Below are 17,504 nucleotides of genomic sequence, written 5' to 3' on the forward strand. Positions count from 1 at the left end.
GGGATATTTAGTTAGCTTTTACACGATCAAGTCCTCTAGAAGGTTGAAGGTTTTGTTTTGGGAAGTTTTGTCACATGGAGAAGTTTATTCATTCATATTTTCAACTTTTCCTCATGTTGGAGCCTTGGTTTTCCAAATAGGGTTGTAGCTTAGCTAGTAATCATAACAAAGTGAGTTTACCACTTTCTATTATTATCATTATTACTAGCCAATCTACGAAAAGATGCTATAAACCCAAGGGCTCCAACAAGGAAAAATAGCCCAGTGAGGAAAGGAAACAAGGAAATAAATAAACGCTATAAGAAGTAATGAAAAATTCAAATGAAATATTTTTAAAAACATTAACAACATTCAAAAAGAAAATTCATATATAACTATAAAAAGACTTATGTCAGCCTGTTCAACATAAAAACATTTGCTGCAACTTTGAACTTTTTGAAGTTCTACTGATTCAACTACCCGATTAGGAAGATCATTCCACAATATATGAATGATTATAGGAGAGCTTATCATTGTTTGTAGTCCAGTAATTTTGGAAATGACTGATCTCAACAGCTGTGCAAACATTAGGGAAAACACCGTCGCCTCGCTCAAGTACGCCGCCGAGCTGGGCGCCGACATGGTGGAGTTTGATGTGCAGCTCAGCAAAGATCTCATCCCTGTCATCTATCACGACTTCCACGCTTGCATTGCTCTGAAGAGGAAGAAGGAACAGGACCAGACAGACCTACTGGAGATCCCAATAAAGGATTTAACCCTGTCTCAGTTGCAGGCTTTGAAGGTTAGCCAGACGTTTAGTCGTCTCCAACGATGTTTATATTTTGAGCTTTTTTTTCTTTTCTGTTGGAAATAGATAGCAATGATTAGTTTCTTTATTGTTTTGATTTTGTAAAATTATTTTGGGTTGCTTATTTTGCTTTATTGTAAGCGATATGACATTTTACACATGGACCTGGTTAGAAATGCTTCAGGAAATGAAAATTTACTGTAAGAATATACTGTACTGCTTATCCATGCTTGACACAGACATATGCTTTCTAGTTTGCGACTTCAATTTCCTCTGGACACACTCTCAGACTTTCCCTTCTGAACACACTGTTGCTACAAGTGTATAGCACATTGCATTTAGTTTGCTTCATTCTAAGTAACAAAAAAAGCACAGTTTTAAATGTTTTAATAGTAGAAACATTAAATTTTTTAAAGCCAAGTTTATTTTCATATTTAAGGTTCCACAGTATGCTTTTATACAAATGAATTGACTATACTTGAGTCTTTGTCTTGAGGAGAGGTTAAAAGAGATTTTGTTGAATTCCCATTGAGACTTTATTGGATATTTTAATGGTTATGAGTAGCTTACCCTTTCTGCTTGATCATCTAAAGATCTTGGATGACCTGTGCTTATTGGCATTTCTTTTATTTATCTTTCTCTTTTGTTTCTTGAAACATTGCCCTACCATCTATAAGAGGGAAGTTCTTTAACCCCTCTCATTAGCAATGTTGCTTTGGTATCGTCTCTTGTGGTGGCCGATGCGGTAATAACGTCCCTGACTGGTGAACGCCAGATTGGGGTTTGAGTCCCACTCAAACTATTTAGGCCTTTTGGTAGCTGTAACCTCACCATCGTTATGAGCTAAGGATGAGGGTGTTTGGCGGAGTCTATAAGTCTATCTGCTGAGTCATCAGAAGCCATTGCCTGGCCCTGCTTGGTCCGAACTTAGGTGGGGAGGAGGCATGGGTGCTGATCATATTTATATATGGTCAGTCTCTCGGGAATTTCCTTCTTGATAAGGCAAGGTCACTGTCCCTTGCCTCTGCCTTTCATGACTGGCCTTTAAAAAAAAAGGGCGAGTAGAAATATTCGGATGTATAACAATTCCATTGGTTCTCAATTGGTTAAAGTACTTCCAAATATATCTTTATTTATGTTTGATGTTTGCATCAACATTTAAAGATTTGATTTTTCATATTGATTGTATGATGTTGATGTTATGTCTCGCTTCTTTTCAGATTTGTATTGGTGCAAAAAGGCCAACTCAAGCTGTCGGTATGTTTATCCTTCTCGCCATTTATAATCTATATCTTCTATTGGCTTTATTAGGGAGTTTTCTTCATTGTTACAAAGATCTCCAGTCAAGTGTTGTTTTACTTCTGTACATTGAAATACGATACTGTCCTCTTCATTTCTTGCCAAGGGTATAACTTGTTTTTTTTTTTTTTTTGCTCACTTCCAAAAGAACATTGGATTATGGTATTTTATAAAGGCAACGTCCCTGATGGATTTTGAAGATTTAAATTTATTGTAGCAAAGCCTCTTGCTTTCCAGTTAATTAGTATGTGAAGGTTTGATTTGAATCTTCCAAAATAACATGAAGAACTTTGTTAAATACATGACTTACTTATTTCTTCTTCTTGAAGAACAGGGGATATAATTTTTCTTGTCCTTATTTAAGGCAATTTATGAAAGATTCAGAACCCAGGTGATTCCTGTGGCTATCAGCATTTACACGAAATCATGATAATGAAATGCTAGAAATTGCCCACACTGGAAATATACATACATATACCAAGGCACTTCCCCCATTTTGGGGGGTAGCCGACATCAAACAAATGAAACAGGAAAGGGGACCTCTCCTCTCTACGTTCCTCCCAGCCTGACAAGGGACTCAACCGAGTTCGGCTGGTACTGCTAGAGGTGCCACAGCCCACCCTCCCCCATTATCCACGACAGATGAAGCTTCATAACGCTGAATCCCCTACTGCTGCTGTCTCCGCGGTCTTCCGCGGAGGCGGCAGCTGGAAATATATGGCCAATTAATATCGTGTCCACATGTCTTTTATTTTATTCTACTTAATTTTTGCGGACCTGCTTCTAAACATATAACCCTTCTTAAGACAAAGACTCCGTATCATAATTAAGTACTGTATTTGAGTAGAATTTTTTAATTTATATTTTTGTAGGTCTTATAAATCCACCATTCGTTAGATAGGGCCTATCTTGTAGGGCTTCACATACAAGTTAGTTGTTTACACTTAAATATAATATCCCAAACAACCTAAATCTCCTTCTTCTCTAATGATGTCTTTTCCGATTGAATTCCAGGATATTAATTCTTTACCTCAAACAGATGCCAACGGTACCTCTCTTGAATTGAAGCTTTAGGCACTTAATTAAGAATTTATGTGGGAGCTTTTGTTATAGGTTTTATAAATTATGCTTTGTTTTATTTTTGACTTTTCCACTGTCAGTCCCTTCTTAAAAGCACACTTGTTACATTAATATATTGTTTGAAGTTTTATATAATATTAAAATATATATTTATATATCTATATATTTAAATAAGCCATATATTATATCCCTCTTAATGTCTGGATTCTCTCCTATACCTCGGGATCAGAGACCCGAGGGGGAATCAATTTGAAGATAATAGCTTCTGGTATAAGAGAGTTTCCAGATTATTATTATTATTATTAATTGCCAAGCTACGACCCTAGTTGGAAAAGCAGAATGCTAGAAGCCCAGGGGCCCCAACAGGGAAAATAGCCCAGTGAGGAAAGGAAATAAGGAAAATTTAAATATTTTAAGGACAGTAACAACATTGAAATAAATTCCTATATAAAACAAGAGGAAGAGAAATTAGATAGAATAGTGTGCCCGAGTGTACCCTCAAGCAAGAGAACTCTAACCCAAGACAGTGAAAGGCCATGGTACAGAGGCTATGGCACTACCCAAGACTAGAGAACAATGGTTTGGTTTTGGAGTGTCCTTCTCCTAGAAGAGCTGCTTGCCATAGCTAAAGAGTCTCTTTTACCCTTACCAAGAGGAAAGTAGCTACTGAGCAATTGCAGTGCAATAGTTAACCCCTTGGGTGAAGAAGAATTGTTTAGTAATCTCAGTGTTGTCAGGTGTATGAGGACAGAGGAGAATCTTTAAAGAATAGGCCAGACTTTTCGGTGTATATGTAGGCAAAGGGAAACAACTGTAACCAGAGAGAAGGATCCAATGTAGTAATGTCTGGCCAGTCAAAGGACCCCATAACTCTCTAGCGGTGGTATCTCAACGGGCAGCTGGTGCCCAGGCCAACCTACTACCTCTTATTAAGAGGAATATAATATATGGCTTATTTACATATGAAAAGCACGTCTGAATGTGCAAAATTTATCATATATCTATGCATTATATACTTTACATAGATAATTTCATTGTATAAAATCAGGAATTATAAAATGTTATCTGAATATTTATAAATAGGATATCATTTTAATATTCACATATAAAGTTGGTTCCTATATTTTAATATGTTGCTGGAATGTTAAGTCTCCCCAGTCATGATTGGACTACAGTAGAAAAGTCATTTTATATTTTTATATCACATTAGCGCTATGGGCTGGGGATAGCAGATTTAGGCTTAGCGAGGAGATTTTGTTTTCCTTCATATATACTTGATTTGATTTTTAGCTCTATCATAATAGCTTCAATCAATCTCAGACATTGCTATAGAAAGCTTACGATATCTACTTCAATTTGGTTCACAAGAAAGCTACAAGATACTGGTCTACCATTGCCAAGACTGTGAGTAGTAAAGTTTTTGAGATGCAGGACTGTGTGTGTGTAGGTTGTAGGAGCCAACAATTTTCCCTTTTTTAAATCCGGGGCCAGAGGCGTCCTTAGGTGATACTAGGTAGTATTAATTTGCTGAGCTTCATGTTTTTTAATTCCACCAGGATCTGAGTCACCTCACTGAAGGCATCCCGTGCGACATCCTCTCTTACTGTGATAATGAAGACCTGGTATGTCGTCGTTTTAAAGAACGGAAAGGCTATAAATACTCCTTTATTTTTTTTCCATACCCTCCCCCCTAGTTCTTCTTTTCTACCTTACAGTTCTGTATTCATTAGTTATTTGAAAAGCTCTTGCATTTCTTCTTTCCCTGGAAGAGGCTTGACCAGCGAACCAGTAACCGTAGACGGTGGACCTTACAGGGGGTCCACTGTGCCGAGAAACTTCTCCTAAGGTCTGAGATCTGTTTTAACAAACTGTGTAATCATTACTGCCCGTGAATATTTCCTATTAACATACTAACCCGGACCTTTGTTTATTTACTAACACTACTAAAATCGTTAAACGGAGCGAGTGAGAGCTATGTACAGTACGGTATACTAATGGTTAAACTTGACCTTTTAGAAGTTTCAGAAGGTTGGTAGTGCATCCAAACATGGTATTTTGTTTTAACTTTAAGGTAAATAGTTTAATTTATCTTTTTTCCTCATTGTTTTCTTAACATATATCTTTCTTTTTTTCCTCATTTAATTTCTTGATATACTTTCCTTTTTTCATCTCTTATTCTTCTCTTTCCTGTTAAAGCTTCTTCATCGTTTCATTTTTTTAACAAATATTTGAGTCTTTTTATTAAAGCATCGACTGTCATTTCATTGTACAGTATTTGGAATGGAATCCACAAAACAATATTTAGTATCAAGATCTGCTTGTGGTATACTAGGAGTTATGAATTCTCTGATTAATTTTAAAAGTACACTGGCATCAGAGCAGTTAAGGTCAGCTATTCCAAAAGAAAAATTGAAAAATATATTTTTCATTTCTTTTAGAATTGCATTATCAAAATGTATTTCGCAGAAAATAAGTTATCATTAGCTCATTTCTGTTTGACCTCACTTTGTCAAAATTACAAGATAAGACTAAGTGAGATGTCTAATGGCAGGACAGGATTAGAAAAAATCGTATGTGGATGAGATCATGGCGAGGGATAGATGGAGATGGTTTGGGCATGCTCTTAGCACTCCCACTCCCCAAGAGAGATTAGTTCACCAAATGTATAGCTGTACTCCACAAGGCAAGAGTTGGAAGACCCAGGCCTATGTGGCTGAGGACTACAAAGTATGAAGTGTGAGATAATGAATGGAGGAGTATTGATTTAAAAGCTCAAGATAGAGACGGCTTAACGAAATCTAACCAAGGCCCTTTTGCGTCAATAGGCTAAGAAGATGATGATAATAGAATCAGACAGTGTTGGTGTGTATTGAAATGGGATAGAGGTGCTTTAATATTCTAGCTACGGTTGTTTTTACACTCGTTATGTCTTGGATAACTCTGTCATTCTCACGATTTCACTTCCTTTGTCTTCATTCAGGTCAGGACCTGATAGTTGTCGTCTTTGGGGCCAGACCCTAACATGAAAATGTACACCCCTTTAGTTTCACATTTACTATTACTATTACTTGCTAAGCTACAACCCTAGTTGGAAAAGCAGGATACTATAAGCCCAAGGCCCCAACACGGAAAATAGCTCTGCGAGAAAAGGAAAAAAGGAAATATACTACAAGAGACGTTTAAGAATAATAACATTAAAATAAATATTTCATATACAAATTATATAAACTTCAAAATAACAAGAGAAAGAGCAAGAAGATAGAATAGCGTGCCCGAGTCTACCCCCAAGTAAGAAAACCCTACCCCAAGACAGTGGAAGACCATTGTACAGAGGCTATGGCACTACCAAAGACTAGAGAACAAGTATTTGATTTTGGAGTGTCCCTCTCCTAGAAGAGCCACCTGCCACAGCCAGAGAGTCTCTTCTACATGCTGTATTTAATATCCCATTATAAGTGCATACATTTTATTGATTGTGTGTATGCAAGAAGTAAAATGTATGAGGGTAATGTTAAAACAAATCTTATAGGGAATAGATAGACCATAAATCATAAGGGTTCCTATTTGAGAAACTTGAAATGATTACCCAAGTCCCATCGCTACCAGATGTATATACTTATATATTGTACAGAGAGGAACATGGCAGTGAAATAATCATAGATGTTACACCAAAGTAAGTGAACCGAGTGCAGTTAATGAAATTTAACAAATTATGCATCTCTGGAATTTGTCTTGAAGGTATGCAACCAACCAGCATTCTTAAGTCCCCACAGGGTGCTACGGAAAGGCATTACTTACGGTCTTGACAGTTCCTTTGGCTTCTAGCTGCACTGACTTTTCATTCTTATACTCTATCTTGGTTCCCTTTTCTTTTCTTTCTTCTTGCTGTCCAATATCATAGAAAACAAGCCAGCATTATGTTTGAGGTTGTAATGACTTTGAGACCGAGAGTACCATCTACCCTCGATGTATATACACACACATGGGTGCTTAATGGCCTTACAAGCCCCACCGCCAGGCTATATAAGTAAAAGTTATAAATTCCAGCATTTTATAAGTGAAAATACACTTGAATTGCATTAAGTCGCACCAAGCTTAGTGGAAACCCTTCAAGTATCGAAGACAAAAATTTTTAGAAAATGTAACTTCATTATGAACGTTATCAAAGTTTAAAGATAATTTCATGTTGGGAGTTTTATTAGCAAGTAATAATGTACCAATGTCGAAGAAAAGTAAAAATCTCATACTGTACTAAGCAGCTTGTTAGTTATATTTATCAACACTTAACTAATTCTTTAGATAGAACTTTCTCTTGACTGGGTATTTTAAAAAGTAAAAAAGCATAGAGGTTTGTTAACCACATCAGAATAGACTACTATATATAATCAAGGCATGGTGCATATTTTTTACCGGACAAACAAAGATGTTTTACTGTTTTGACTTCTGTTTTGGCCTTATTTTGTTTTATTCTAAGAATAATATTTTGTATCGTCAAGAAAATTTGGTTTTTAATGTTTCTGAATTACTGTTATTATACTAAACGATTTGTCATGAAGGAAATGAAATATCAGAGCATGATATTAGATAAAGTTCATTGTTTGCTTACTTAATTTGAAGATTACTTGATATGATGGATAAAGGCAGTCAACCAATTACTGTAGATATCATTTGGAATGGCAAAGAGTATCTAGCTTAGTGCTCAGTTTTATAATCAGTTACCAACATTCACATTGAATTAATCTTTCAAGGTTTTTGTAAGTGGCTGAAGAAAACTTTTGACTGATTCAAATGATGTTGAGTTTGGTATCTGTTGGTTTTTTCAAATCGTGTATCAGAGACAAGAGATAGGTTTTTTTAATTAGCCAGGGTTTTGGAGTAGTGTACGATGAAAAATACGGTAAGAACTAAGTATATGGCTGGAATCTTGCTAGTAGAATTAATACGAATGCAGTATAAGAGACTTGAAGGTATAAATGGACTGAATAATTGATGTTTGTTGATTATTGAATGGGAAGAATAGTTACAATTTAGATCTGTAAGACGGCAAGTTGAAAACAACTGTTGTAAACAAAATAATTTTATGCAATTAGAAATAGTTATGCTAAGGCAACATTATTTTGAGGAATCTAAGTATTTTACTGCATTTTATTTTGAAATTTGACATGATTTCACTGATAATATAATATTCCCTTATACTGTACTGTAGTTATTAGTTAGACCCATGTTATTCATACCAAGATACTAAAGAAAGTACCCATAAAAGAAGGTTGAATTTAGTATTTCATCATTACCAGGATCGTTTTTAGTTATTTTGAACCCTTTCCACAAATGGTAACAGCCATATTGAAGTTCCACAAATGGTAACAGCCATATTGAAGTTCCACAATTTGAACCTTTTCCTTTCCTTACTTCTTGTTTGGTTTGTCCTCCATTTATCACCTTCCGTTAAAAAATGAACCTTACCGTTTCCAGCTATATGAAATATAGCCTTAGGTCCTCAAGCCATATAAACTCAATATGGTCATCACCGTAAGCTTCAGTAATAATAGGAAAAAATTTACCAACCTAATTTTAAGTGATGATAATCACATACATATACCAAAGGCACTTCCCCCAATTTTGGGGGGTGGCCGACATCAACAAGAAACAAAACAAAAAAGGGGACCTCTACTCTCTACGTTCCTCCAACCTAACCAGGGACTCAGCCGAGTTCAGCTGGTACTGCTAGGGTGCCACAGCCCAACCTCCCACATTTCCACCATAGATGAAGCTTTCATCAATCACTCTACATCATCATCACATACGAGTTAATCATACATCACTATGCATTGGTTTATACAAGCCGTTCCCTCGCCTTAACCCTACATCGTCAAGCAGTGTACATAGCAATTTTTCTTAATTCAAAAGGTTTTGATTATCACTTTGCTATTTTAACCAGTGCTTTAATATCCTTGCAGTGTCCTCATTCCCCAATGGATTGTGTTTTAACATATGTTCCTGTGCATTCTTAGAGATTTTTTGTCTGTGGCTGCTGTTAACTATTGTCCATCATTTGGGATCCATTTTTAAACCTCGGTTGCCTCGCCTCCGAGGGTTACATTCATGATTGGAGGTTACGCTCAGTAAATTTCTTTATTTGGCAATTTGTTCTGAAGTTATTTCTCTGCCAGCTATTGTACTTCATATATAGAGTCTTTGAACATTGAGTAGATAGACCACTTTAAAACTGTTATCCAGTATTGAAACTAAATCAGATTAAACTTTGTTTTCGTAAATTCTTACGCATAATGTAATTGTAAAACCAATTTTAGATTCCCTAATACTTCATTGATTTAAAATTCAACGCCACAAAATTTGAAAACTACAGATTCCCTTATACTTTAATTTATAATTCAACTCCACAAAAAAAATCTGGTCTGTTAACTGATATTTTCCAAGTCACTTCTTGTGGTACACATAGTTTTCTTGCAATTTAAAGACCTATTTTCTATTCCTCCCGTAGGTCTATCATAAAATGGAAAAGGGACTGAGCAAGTTCCGCGACGAGGACTTTGAAGACCACCAACCCTTTCCCACGCTCCAGAAGGCACTAGAGACGGTTCCTCACACCTGTGGATTCAACGTAGAAGTCAAGTGGACCATGCAGTTGCGAGACGGAACTTACGAGTTGCAACATCCTTTTGAACTCAACCATTTCTTGGACCTCATCATTAAGGTAAGCTAGATAAGGGTTTGGATCTTGTAAGAAATTACAGGGTAGATTTTTTAACACTGCTCTGCGATTTACGATGTTGATATGAATTTGGTTTATTGTGTGATGTATAAATTTAGAATTTATCAAGCCAAACTCGGCTGAATTCCTCATCAGGCTGGGAGGAGCGGAGAGAGGAACTGTCCTCTTTTGTTCCTTTGATGTTGGCTACCCCACAAAATTGGGGGAAGTACCTTGGTAAATATAGATCATGCAAAGAAAACAGTGCAAAGTGGCCTAGCACTGCTTTTAATACATTGCAATGATACCGATATAGCCCGCAGTGAGAGATGCTTCAATCTTTTTTGTGATTAGCAAGGTTAAAATCATTGTGGTTTAGCACACTAGTGATTTTCTTTGATAACCCATTTCTTATCATTCTGTGAACAGTTATATCTATCAAAAGCCTTGGCAGATCTTTAATTGGTGAAGAGGAGAAAAGATATGGGAAGGGAAATTTAAAGATAACTAACCCATTTTGTAGTAAGTAAAGCTTTAATGGCCTTCCTACAATGATTTTGACAGCCATCAAGGGCAAGCAAAGGATCATAGTGGCAGTTAAAATACCTGATGCTGTAAAATAAAGTTATCAACAACAAAGCGCTTATAACTGTTAACTGGAAAGACCAAAATAATATAGAGATATATAAGAACAGAGCACAGTTTAACTGTTTGTACTTATATAACAGGATATAGGGAACTTGAAACTGATATTGTTTTATACAGTAAGTTAATTTTCAAGCCTTTGAGTCTTGATAGCTTTTGGTATTTTCTACTGTATTAAATTTAGTATTAGGTAACTGGGAATGCATTCCTGTAATAAGTGTTTAACTCATTCGGAATGTCCTCAGTTATATAAAAAAATAGGGACTGTCATTAGGAGTTTTTCAGCATTCACTGGTGTCTGTTAAACCTAATTTCAGTGAATAATAAGGTCTGTTGTATATCTATAATTATGAGATACTGTAAAGCCTTTTTTTCTAATAATTAATGATCTGATGAATAATGAATAGCTAGGTTTTTTTTTATGTTTTTTCCTATTAAAAGTATAGAAGCATTTAAAATATAGTCACGACAGTTTACTAACTGAAAAATAATTTTATATATTTATAACATGATTGCGACCTTAAATACAAAATGTTTTGTTCCAATCCCATTCAGTCTTAGTTTGAAATTGTAATGAGTTTCTATTTCGATATGGCATGTAGGGAAAAGGAAATAATAATTTTATGAGTTATCCATACATACATATACCAAGGAACTTCCCCCAATTTTGGGGGGGTCGCCGACATCAAACAAATGAAACTGAAAAGGGGACCTCCCCTCTCTATGTTTCTCCCAGCCTTGTAAGAGGGGACTAAAAGGGATGGGACGAGGGGGGGGGGCTGGAACCCCTCTCCTGTATTATAATCCTGTGAGACATCAAATAAGTTTATGAGTTATGGTCAACTATAATGTAAAAGAAAGATGTTAATTACGTTATTCTACTTTATCAGGTGATCCTCGATTACGCGGGGAAGAGAAAAATCGTTTTCTCCTGCTTCCATCCTGACATTTGCACAATGCTGCGCTTGAAGCAGAATCGTTACCCTGTGATGTTCCTGACTCAGGGTGAATCAGAAGAATGGCCTCCTTACGAAGATCAGCGAACATCCACGATCGAACACGCTATTCTTTATGCTACAAATGCTGATATTCTTGTGAGTGTTTGATCTTTGAAGTTAAGGCACCATGATTATGAAGGCTGCATGACCTGTATAACTCATTTACTGAAGGAAAGCCTTTAGGAGCAGTATTGATATTGAGAGAATTATTTGATTTTACCTCGGTTTTTCATTTATCTCGATGCAAATTAGTAATTTAGTCAAATCTGCTGTGAAATTGTTAATAAACTAGATACTGTATTAGGAAATATGACACAAACAGTTGTAACACAATTATTACTAATCTTTCTTGAGTCTTTTGTGGGCAAAGTTCACTTGGGGACTTCACTTCATTTTATATCCTCATCCTCTTTCAGGGAATCAATGTCCACACGGAGGATTTGATGCGTGATTCGACCTTGGTAAAGTTGGCTTTAGAGCACAGTCTCATTGTGTTTTGTTGGGGTGACCACAACAACGATCAGGAAACAATCAAGTTCTTGAAGGAACTAGGTCTTCACGGTATAATATATGACAAGTAAGTGGTGTTTTGCCTTTTGTTAAATTCTGTGAATAAACATTGAAAGCCTAGAATTATCAGCACTTTGTATTCCTAGAAGTTTCAAGCTAACAAACACTGAAAAAAATAATAGTAAGGAGAAAATTATTTTCATACAGGCTACACTCATCCTCTTGTAGCCTTGTGCTGACATCAGCAACTTTATTTGATCCTTTTTTTTTATCTAGTTATCTGTTAGGTGTAAATTTACTTACCACTAACCCAATGGGTCAGCAATTGTCAATTTCATTTTTCATTAAAAATATTTCATATTATAAACTGTTGAAGCTGGTAATATCTGTATCACACAGTGGTTATGTGCCATAAAAGAATTTCATTAATGAATGTGAGTGTTTGTAATACTGTATTTGTGAAGCAGTAAATTGTTTGGCTGTTCATTTGCTTTTTTAGGTTACATGTATATCCCCTTTCTGAGTGGGATACCTTAACTTTGTTGAAGGGTTTGTGTATTGGATTGATAACCAAAGTTGGTTTGCCGTTAGCGATCAGACAAAAATCTTCCCCCATCTGCAGTTGTCAGTGTGGTGATGAAAACTGGCCAAACCCCAGCCATGAATTAGGACATGTCTGAGGCCTTTGTCCTGCAGTGGACCAGAAACTATTGCATTTGTTGTATATTCTGTTCATGTAGCAGCATAGAATATGTATTTAGTTCTCCAATTCTATATTCCTTCGTCAGTTATGCTACGAAACTTCAACATGACATTATTGCTAACCGAAAAAAAGGTTGCAAGTCATGGCCAGGATTACCAGAGGGTTAAAGGTTAAACATTTCTCTCGCATATGGTTTCGATACTCCTCAGTTGTCCAGTCAAGAGAATTGGTGCATAAGACATTTTTATTTTATGCCATCACAAGGTATTGCTGTAATTAGAAGGAAGAATTTCTTTTGATTTTGTATCCTATATTCAAAATACCTAGCAGTATTGCTTTGAAAAGTTTATAGTCAAATCCTTTACGAGCGCCACCTGGTAGTGGCCTCCCTCAACACCTTTGATATCTTCATGGCCAGGTGGACAGGAGTCATCATTTCTGCTTCTTTACTTGACCAAGTGCCTTACCTTAACAATCCGGGGAAAGTGAATTAGCCTGTGGGGTCTAGCAATTTCCCCCTCCTAGGAATAAGTTTCTCATTTAAGGACAATCATTTGTATTTGTGTAGGAACAAATCTAAAATTTTTGAAGTTATTTGCATTTTTCCCTATACAAACTGGAGTACTTTTCTATTCTTGCCTCAACCACCCTGCAACTTTAAAGTCGGAAGTGAGAGCATTGATTACTGTTAGGTAAGGGGCGCTTACCCTCCACCAGCCAGTAACTGCAGAAACCGGGTTAAAAGTCAGATATTTAGTGAACTACTGGATTAACGTAATTTTTGTTACCTGGTTACCTTCTAGAGCTAAATAGTGCCTACGTACATGCCACCTAGAGTATATTCCTACCAACTTCAATTATTTTACATTCTATTTTACTTCTACGGATTATTTTTTCACTCTGGATCCCTCCTTTTAGTGGGCTTCTTCCTGCCGATCGTATTATCCATTAACATTTCAATTGACTTGTGGTTTCTAAATGAGGAGTGACCCAAGCAAGATAAGAGGCTGAAGAGCTAGGACAGATGGTAATAAGAAACCTAAGTCAATTATAGGATAGGATAGAATAAATGTAGATAAGTGTTGAAGGAATGATACGAAATACCCAAGTACTATTGATAGCATCTATCACTACTGGATAGTTTTATTGAGGAATATTTGTGAGAGATGGTAAGTCCTAGGTAACTAGGACTGTAATTATTATTACTTGCTAAGTTACAGCCTTACTTAGATAAGCTATAAGCCCAAGGGCTCCAACAGGGAAAAAAGCTCAGTGAGGAAAGGAAATAAGGAAAAACTACGAGAGAAGTTTAAGAACAATAACAACATTAAAATAAATTAATAGTGTAAATCAAATTTGTAAATGTTAAGTTAAAATGAGTAGAGTTGATAGAACTAATTTAATTTTTTCTTTACAGGATTGATGTTTACAATACTAAAGTCAAGAAGGAAAGTGTCTTCCTGTGTGAGGAAAGAGAATCTGGCCGGCCTATGATTTCCGCCACAAATGGAGAATGCGTAGGTCATGCCAGTAATGAAGGCGATACAACAGGTGGTTTTGCTGTCACATGTACATAAGTGAAAGCCACAGATCACATATATGGTGGAAAACAAAATGAAATGAGAAATGGCATTAAAAAAGATCGGGGAAATATCACTCCCTTTACTTCTGTTGAAGAATTTACAGAAGCATTTTGTAGGTAACTTAGAAGATGTAAGTAATAACTTGTATTTTCTTAAGTGTTACTTTTTCGTACCGTATACCTTGTTAAAGTGAGGACTGGACACACACGATTGCATTGTTCAATTATGAACACAACCACGAGTTATAGAATGCCCACTGGACTTTCAAAATGCGGTCATAGTGCACACTGCAGTTTCTCCTTCCATAACCATCATCATTTTTTAATTGAGCATTTTGTTAAAGAACAATTTGTTGTGATCTTTAAGAAAAAGTTATTTTAAGACTTGATCTGAATCCATGGTCATTTTGACGCAATATTTATTTTAAGGAGTAAGGTTATATTTTTTTATATTTGGATTAACAAAAAAAAATCTGAAGTACTTTAGGAGAAATCAAAACCATGCCGGCCATGTGAGAACATAAAACCAGCATTTGTCGAAATAAGTTTTGACAACTAGTGACATGATACATAATAAATTTTCATCTTTGTGAAGTATACGTAATTATCTTGGAGAGAGAATACGTAGAATAAATGGCACCACACTCTTCTCATTATAAACTATCAAAGCTAGCTAGCTTTCACATCATGTTGCATAGTCATCTTACTGATAAGGTAGCTAGTATACAGAACACTTTTTAATATTGGGCAGTATGTGAAGGAAATTTTTTTGTTTACATTTCAGCCTCTAATTCTTTCATATCTGTACTCTTATGATGCTAGTTTGGTCTCCTGAAGCTGAATGCTAAAAGCTTTTCCACAAAGATTTTACCACTAGTTTCACTGCTGTGTTGCAAGTAAAATCAGAATAAGTAAAATGAGATTTAATCATTTAATTGTAGTGGACTTAAAGTTAAGAAGTAATCGTTAATGTATTGTAACTATATTCACATTAACATTTGTTTATAAATTTTAGTTCAGGTAACTGGTTTTCTTGAACTAATTTTGTCAATACCAGAAAGTGTGAGGGGTAATTTTTGAGTTGACACTTGGTGTTGAATGTAACATTATTAAAAGGATGGGTTACATTAAGTATGGATGTACAACCTTTAAAAGACCAATATTAATGTGGAATGTGCAACAACAATCTAGGGATTTAAGTTTTTGAAAACTTTAATAAGAAAGCAATGTTATACTTAAAAAGCTCTTTATTTTTTATAACCCAGGTATCAAATTTAAAATTTTGATATTAAAGATTGTCATATTGAAGGTTTAGGTTTGTTAGATAGCATGAACTAGTTTTTTAAATATTTCATGAACTTATAATGCTTACGGGTGATTGCATCAAAGTGTGAAGATAATTCCCCTTTCAAGTTTGCCCAAAAGGTGTCGACAAAGTACAGTACTTACCGATTATGAATATGAAGGCAGTACTGTAGGCACAATTTTGATAGTTATAAAAACAATGGGAGGGGCCTTATTATACAATAGTTTTGCCACTCACCTTACAAGTGTCTGTAAAAGGATTTTTAATTTTTCACTAATGGCGAGAGTTTTTCATACAATTATTGTTCTAAAGTTGTTTCCTTTATAATAAGGATTATTTATGCTAAGTGCTGCTGGGCAAGAGCTTCCGTAGAAAGCGTGTGTTAAGTTGCAAGTTTGACGAGTTAAGATTTTTCATGTCATACCTATGGTGAGAATCATACTTTGTTAGAACATAAACTGATGTCATTGTTAATAATAGCTTAACTTCAAAAGACACGTTTTAGTGTTTTCAGTATCTTTGGCAGAAGCGGACATCAGGTATGTTGAGATGCTCAATTACTTATTGTTAAGATTTTATTCATGACTCAAAGGTTGGGGTTTTGTCACTCGATGAAGATGCTTCTAAACCTAGGTACTATATTTTCACGGCCTAGTTAGTTACTTTGGGTTCGGGTAATAAATTTAGCCTTGTATCATACATCCACCTCAAGAGTACAGTACATCACAAGTATGTATGAGCTCTATTAAATGGAATCTATGTTCGCAAGAGCTAATATTTTCCCTGAACGTAAACCACCTTTGATTCAGCTTCCTGTGGAGGAAATTACATATGAGACTACCGAACTGAAATAAAAGAAAAGTTTCTGTAGACTACTGTTACAAAACTAATTTTGAAAATCAGAAATAAAAAGTAAATTAACATATACTTTGTTTGTTACTCTCCTTCAAATTGATACTTTGTTTGTTACTCTCCTTCAAATTGTCTTGCGAAGTTTAGTCATGAAAAAATTGTGTTTAGTTTAATTTACGGTAGAATACATAGAGAATATTTGTTCCGAACAACTATTAGCCCTGGTTATGCAATTGCATTTCTATGATGAAGAGGAAGGATGAATCCTACAAGGGCAAGAAAGCCTGGAATAAAGAGTAGAGGTTCTCTGTGCCAATTTCAAAGGTTAAGGAGAACCTTGCGTACAGATGATGCAGCGGATAAAGACTAACAGAAGAACGGTCTGGACAATGAAGAAATCATCAGAATGACATGACCTCCTTTTAAACATGTCATGTTTGCAACAGGTGCTGCCCTGGTTAAAACTGGCCTCCTCCATAAAGATGTGACATGTTTCAAACGGTGATGGAAAACGCTGTCAAATCATTGCTCAGAAGTCTACCCTTATTCCAGTAACGATACAATAGCCTCAGCTTTCAATACAAACTTTACGACTTTCGGTCATGAATGTTCTTCATATTCTTCGCTGAAGAGACAACCATGAGCTGGGATATCAAGTTAGTTCCAAACAGCTTTCAAACGTAGAAAGCTAAGGCCTCACTAAGCATCCATGCTGATGTTGATAGAATCCTTCATTCAGAAACTTCTCCATCCTAAAAAGGCTAGCATTAAGGAACACCTAAGTTCATAATCTTTCACAGATATGGTAATATGCTTGGATAAGAAAGAGGATGCAGAAATATTTCTGTGTGCTCATTGAACGGAGCAATGTCTAAAGAGGAGGAACCTACTTGGAATATTATTCTGTCCAAAATACAAAGATGTAGGCCAGTGGAAACAGACATGAAGGTCCTTGAGAAATCCAATCAGTACCCTAGGGTTCTCTTTCCCAATGTCAAATGTCTTATAAAAGACATCTCCAAAAGACAAA

At 35.8% G+C, this 17,504-nt stretch overlaps 1 protein-coding gene across 4 annotated transcripts in view; it reads left to right on the forward strand.

The window, feature by feature from the left end:
* Positions 1–16,547, forward strand: part of LOC137638695 (glycerophosphocholine phosphodiesterase GPCPD1) — a 73,827-nt gene extending 57,280 nt beyond the window's left edge. For 3 of the 4 annotated variants that reach the window (XM_068371008.1, XM_068371009.1, XM_068371010.1), the window contains exons 10-15: positions 556–781; positions 4,723–4,788; positions 9,669–9,881; positions 11,414–11,617; positions 11,938–12,098; positions 14,152–16,547. In XM_068371008.1, the coding sequence (XP_068227109.1) occupies positions 556–781; positions 4,723–4,788; positions 9,669–9,881; positions 11,414–11,617; positions 11,938–12,098; positions 14,152–14,311 (1,030 nt within the window). In that variant the 3' untranslated portion in view covers positions 14,312–16,547. The remainder of the gene's footprint in view (positions 1–555; positions 782–4,722; positions 4,789–9,668; positions 9,882–11,413; positions 11,618–11,937; positions 12,099–14,151) is intronic. The other variant, XM_068371011.1, reaches the window with a different exon arrangement.
* The last annotated feature ends 957 nt before the right edge of the window (positions 16,548–17,504 follow it).

The sequence above is a fragment of the Palaemon carinicauda genome, chromosome 3, assembly GCF_036898095.1.
Source record: "Palaemon carinicauda isolate YSFRI2023 chromosome 3, ASM3689809v2, whole genome shotgun sequence".
Lineage (NCBI taxonomy): Eukaryota > Metazoa > Arthropoda > Malacostraca > Decapoda > Palaemonidae > Palaemon > Palaemon carinicauda.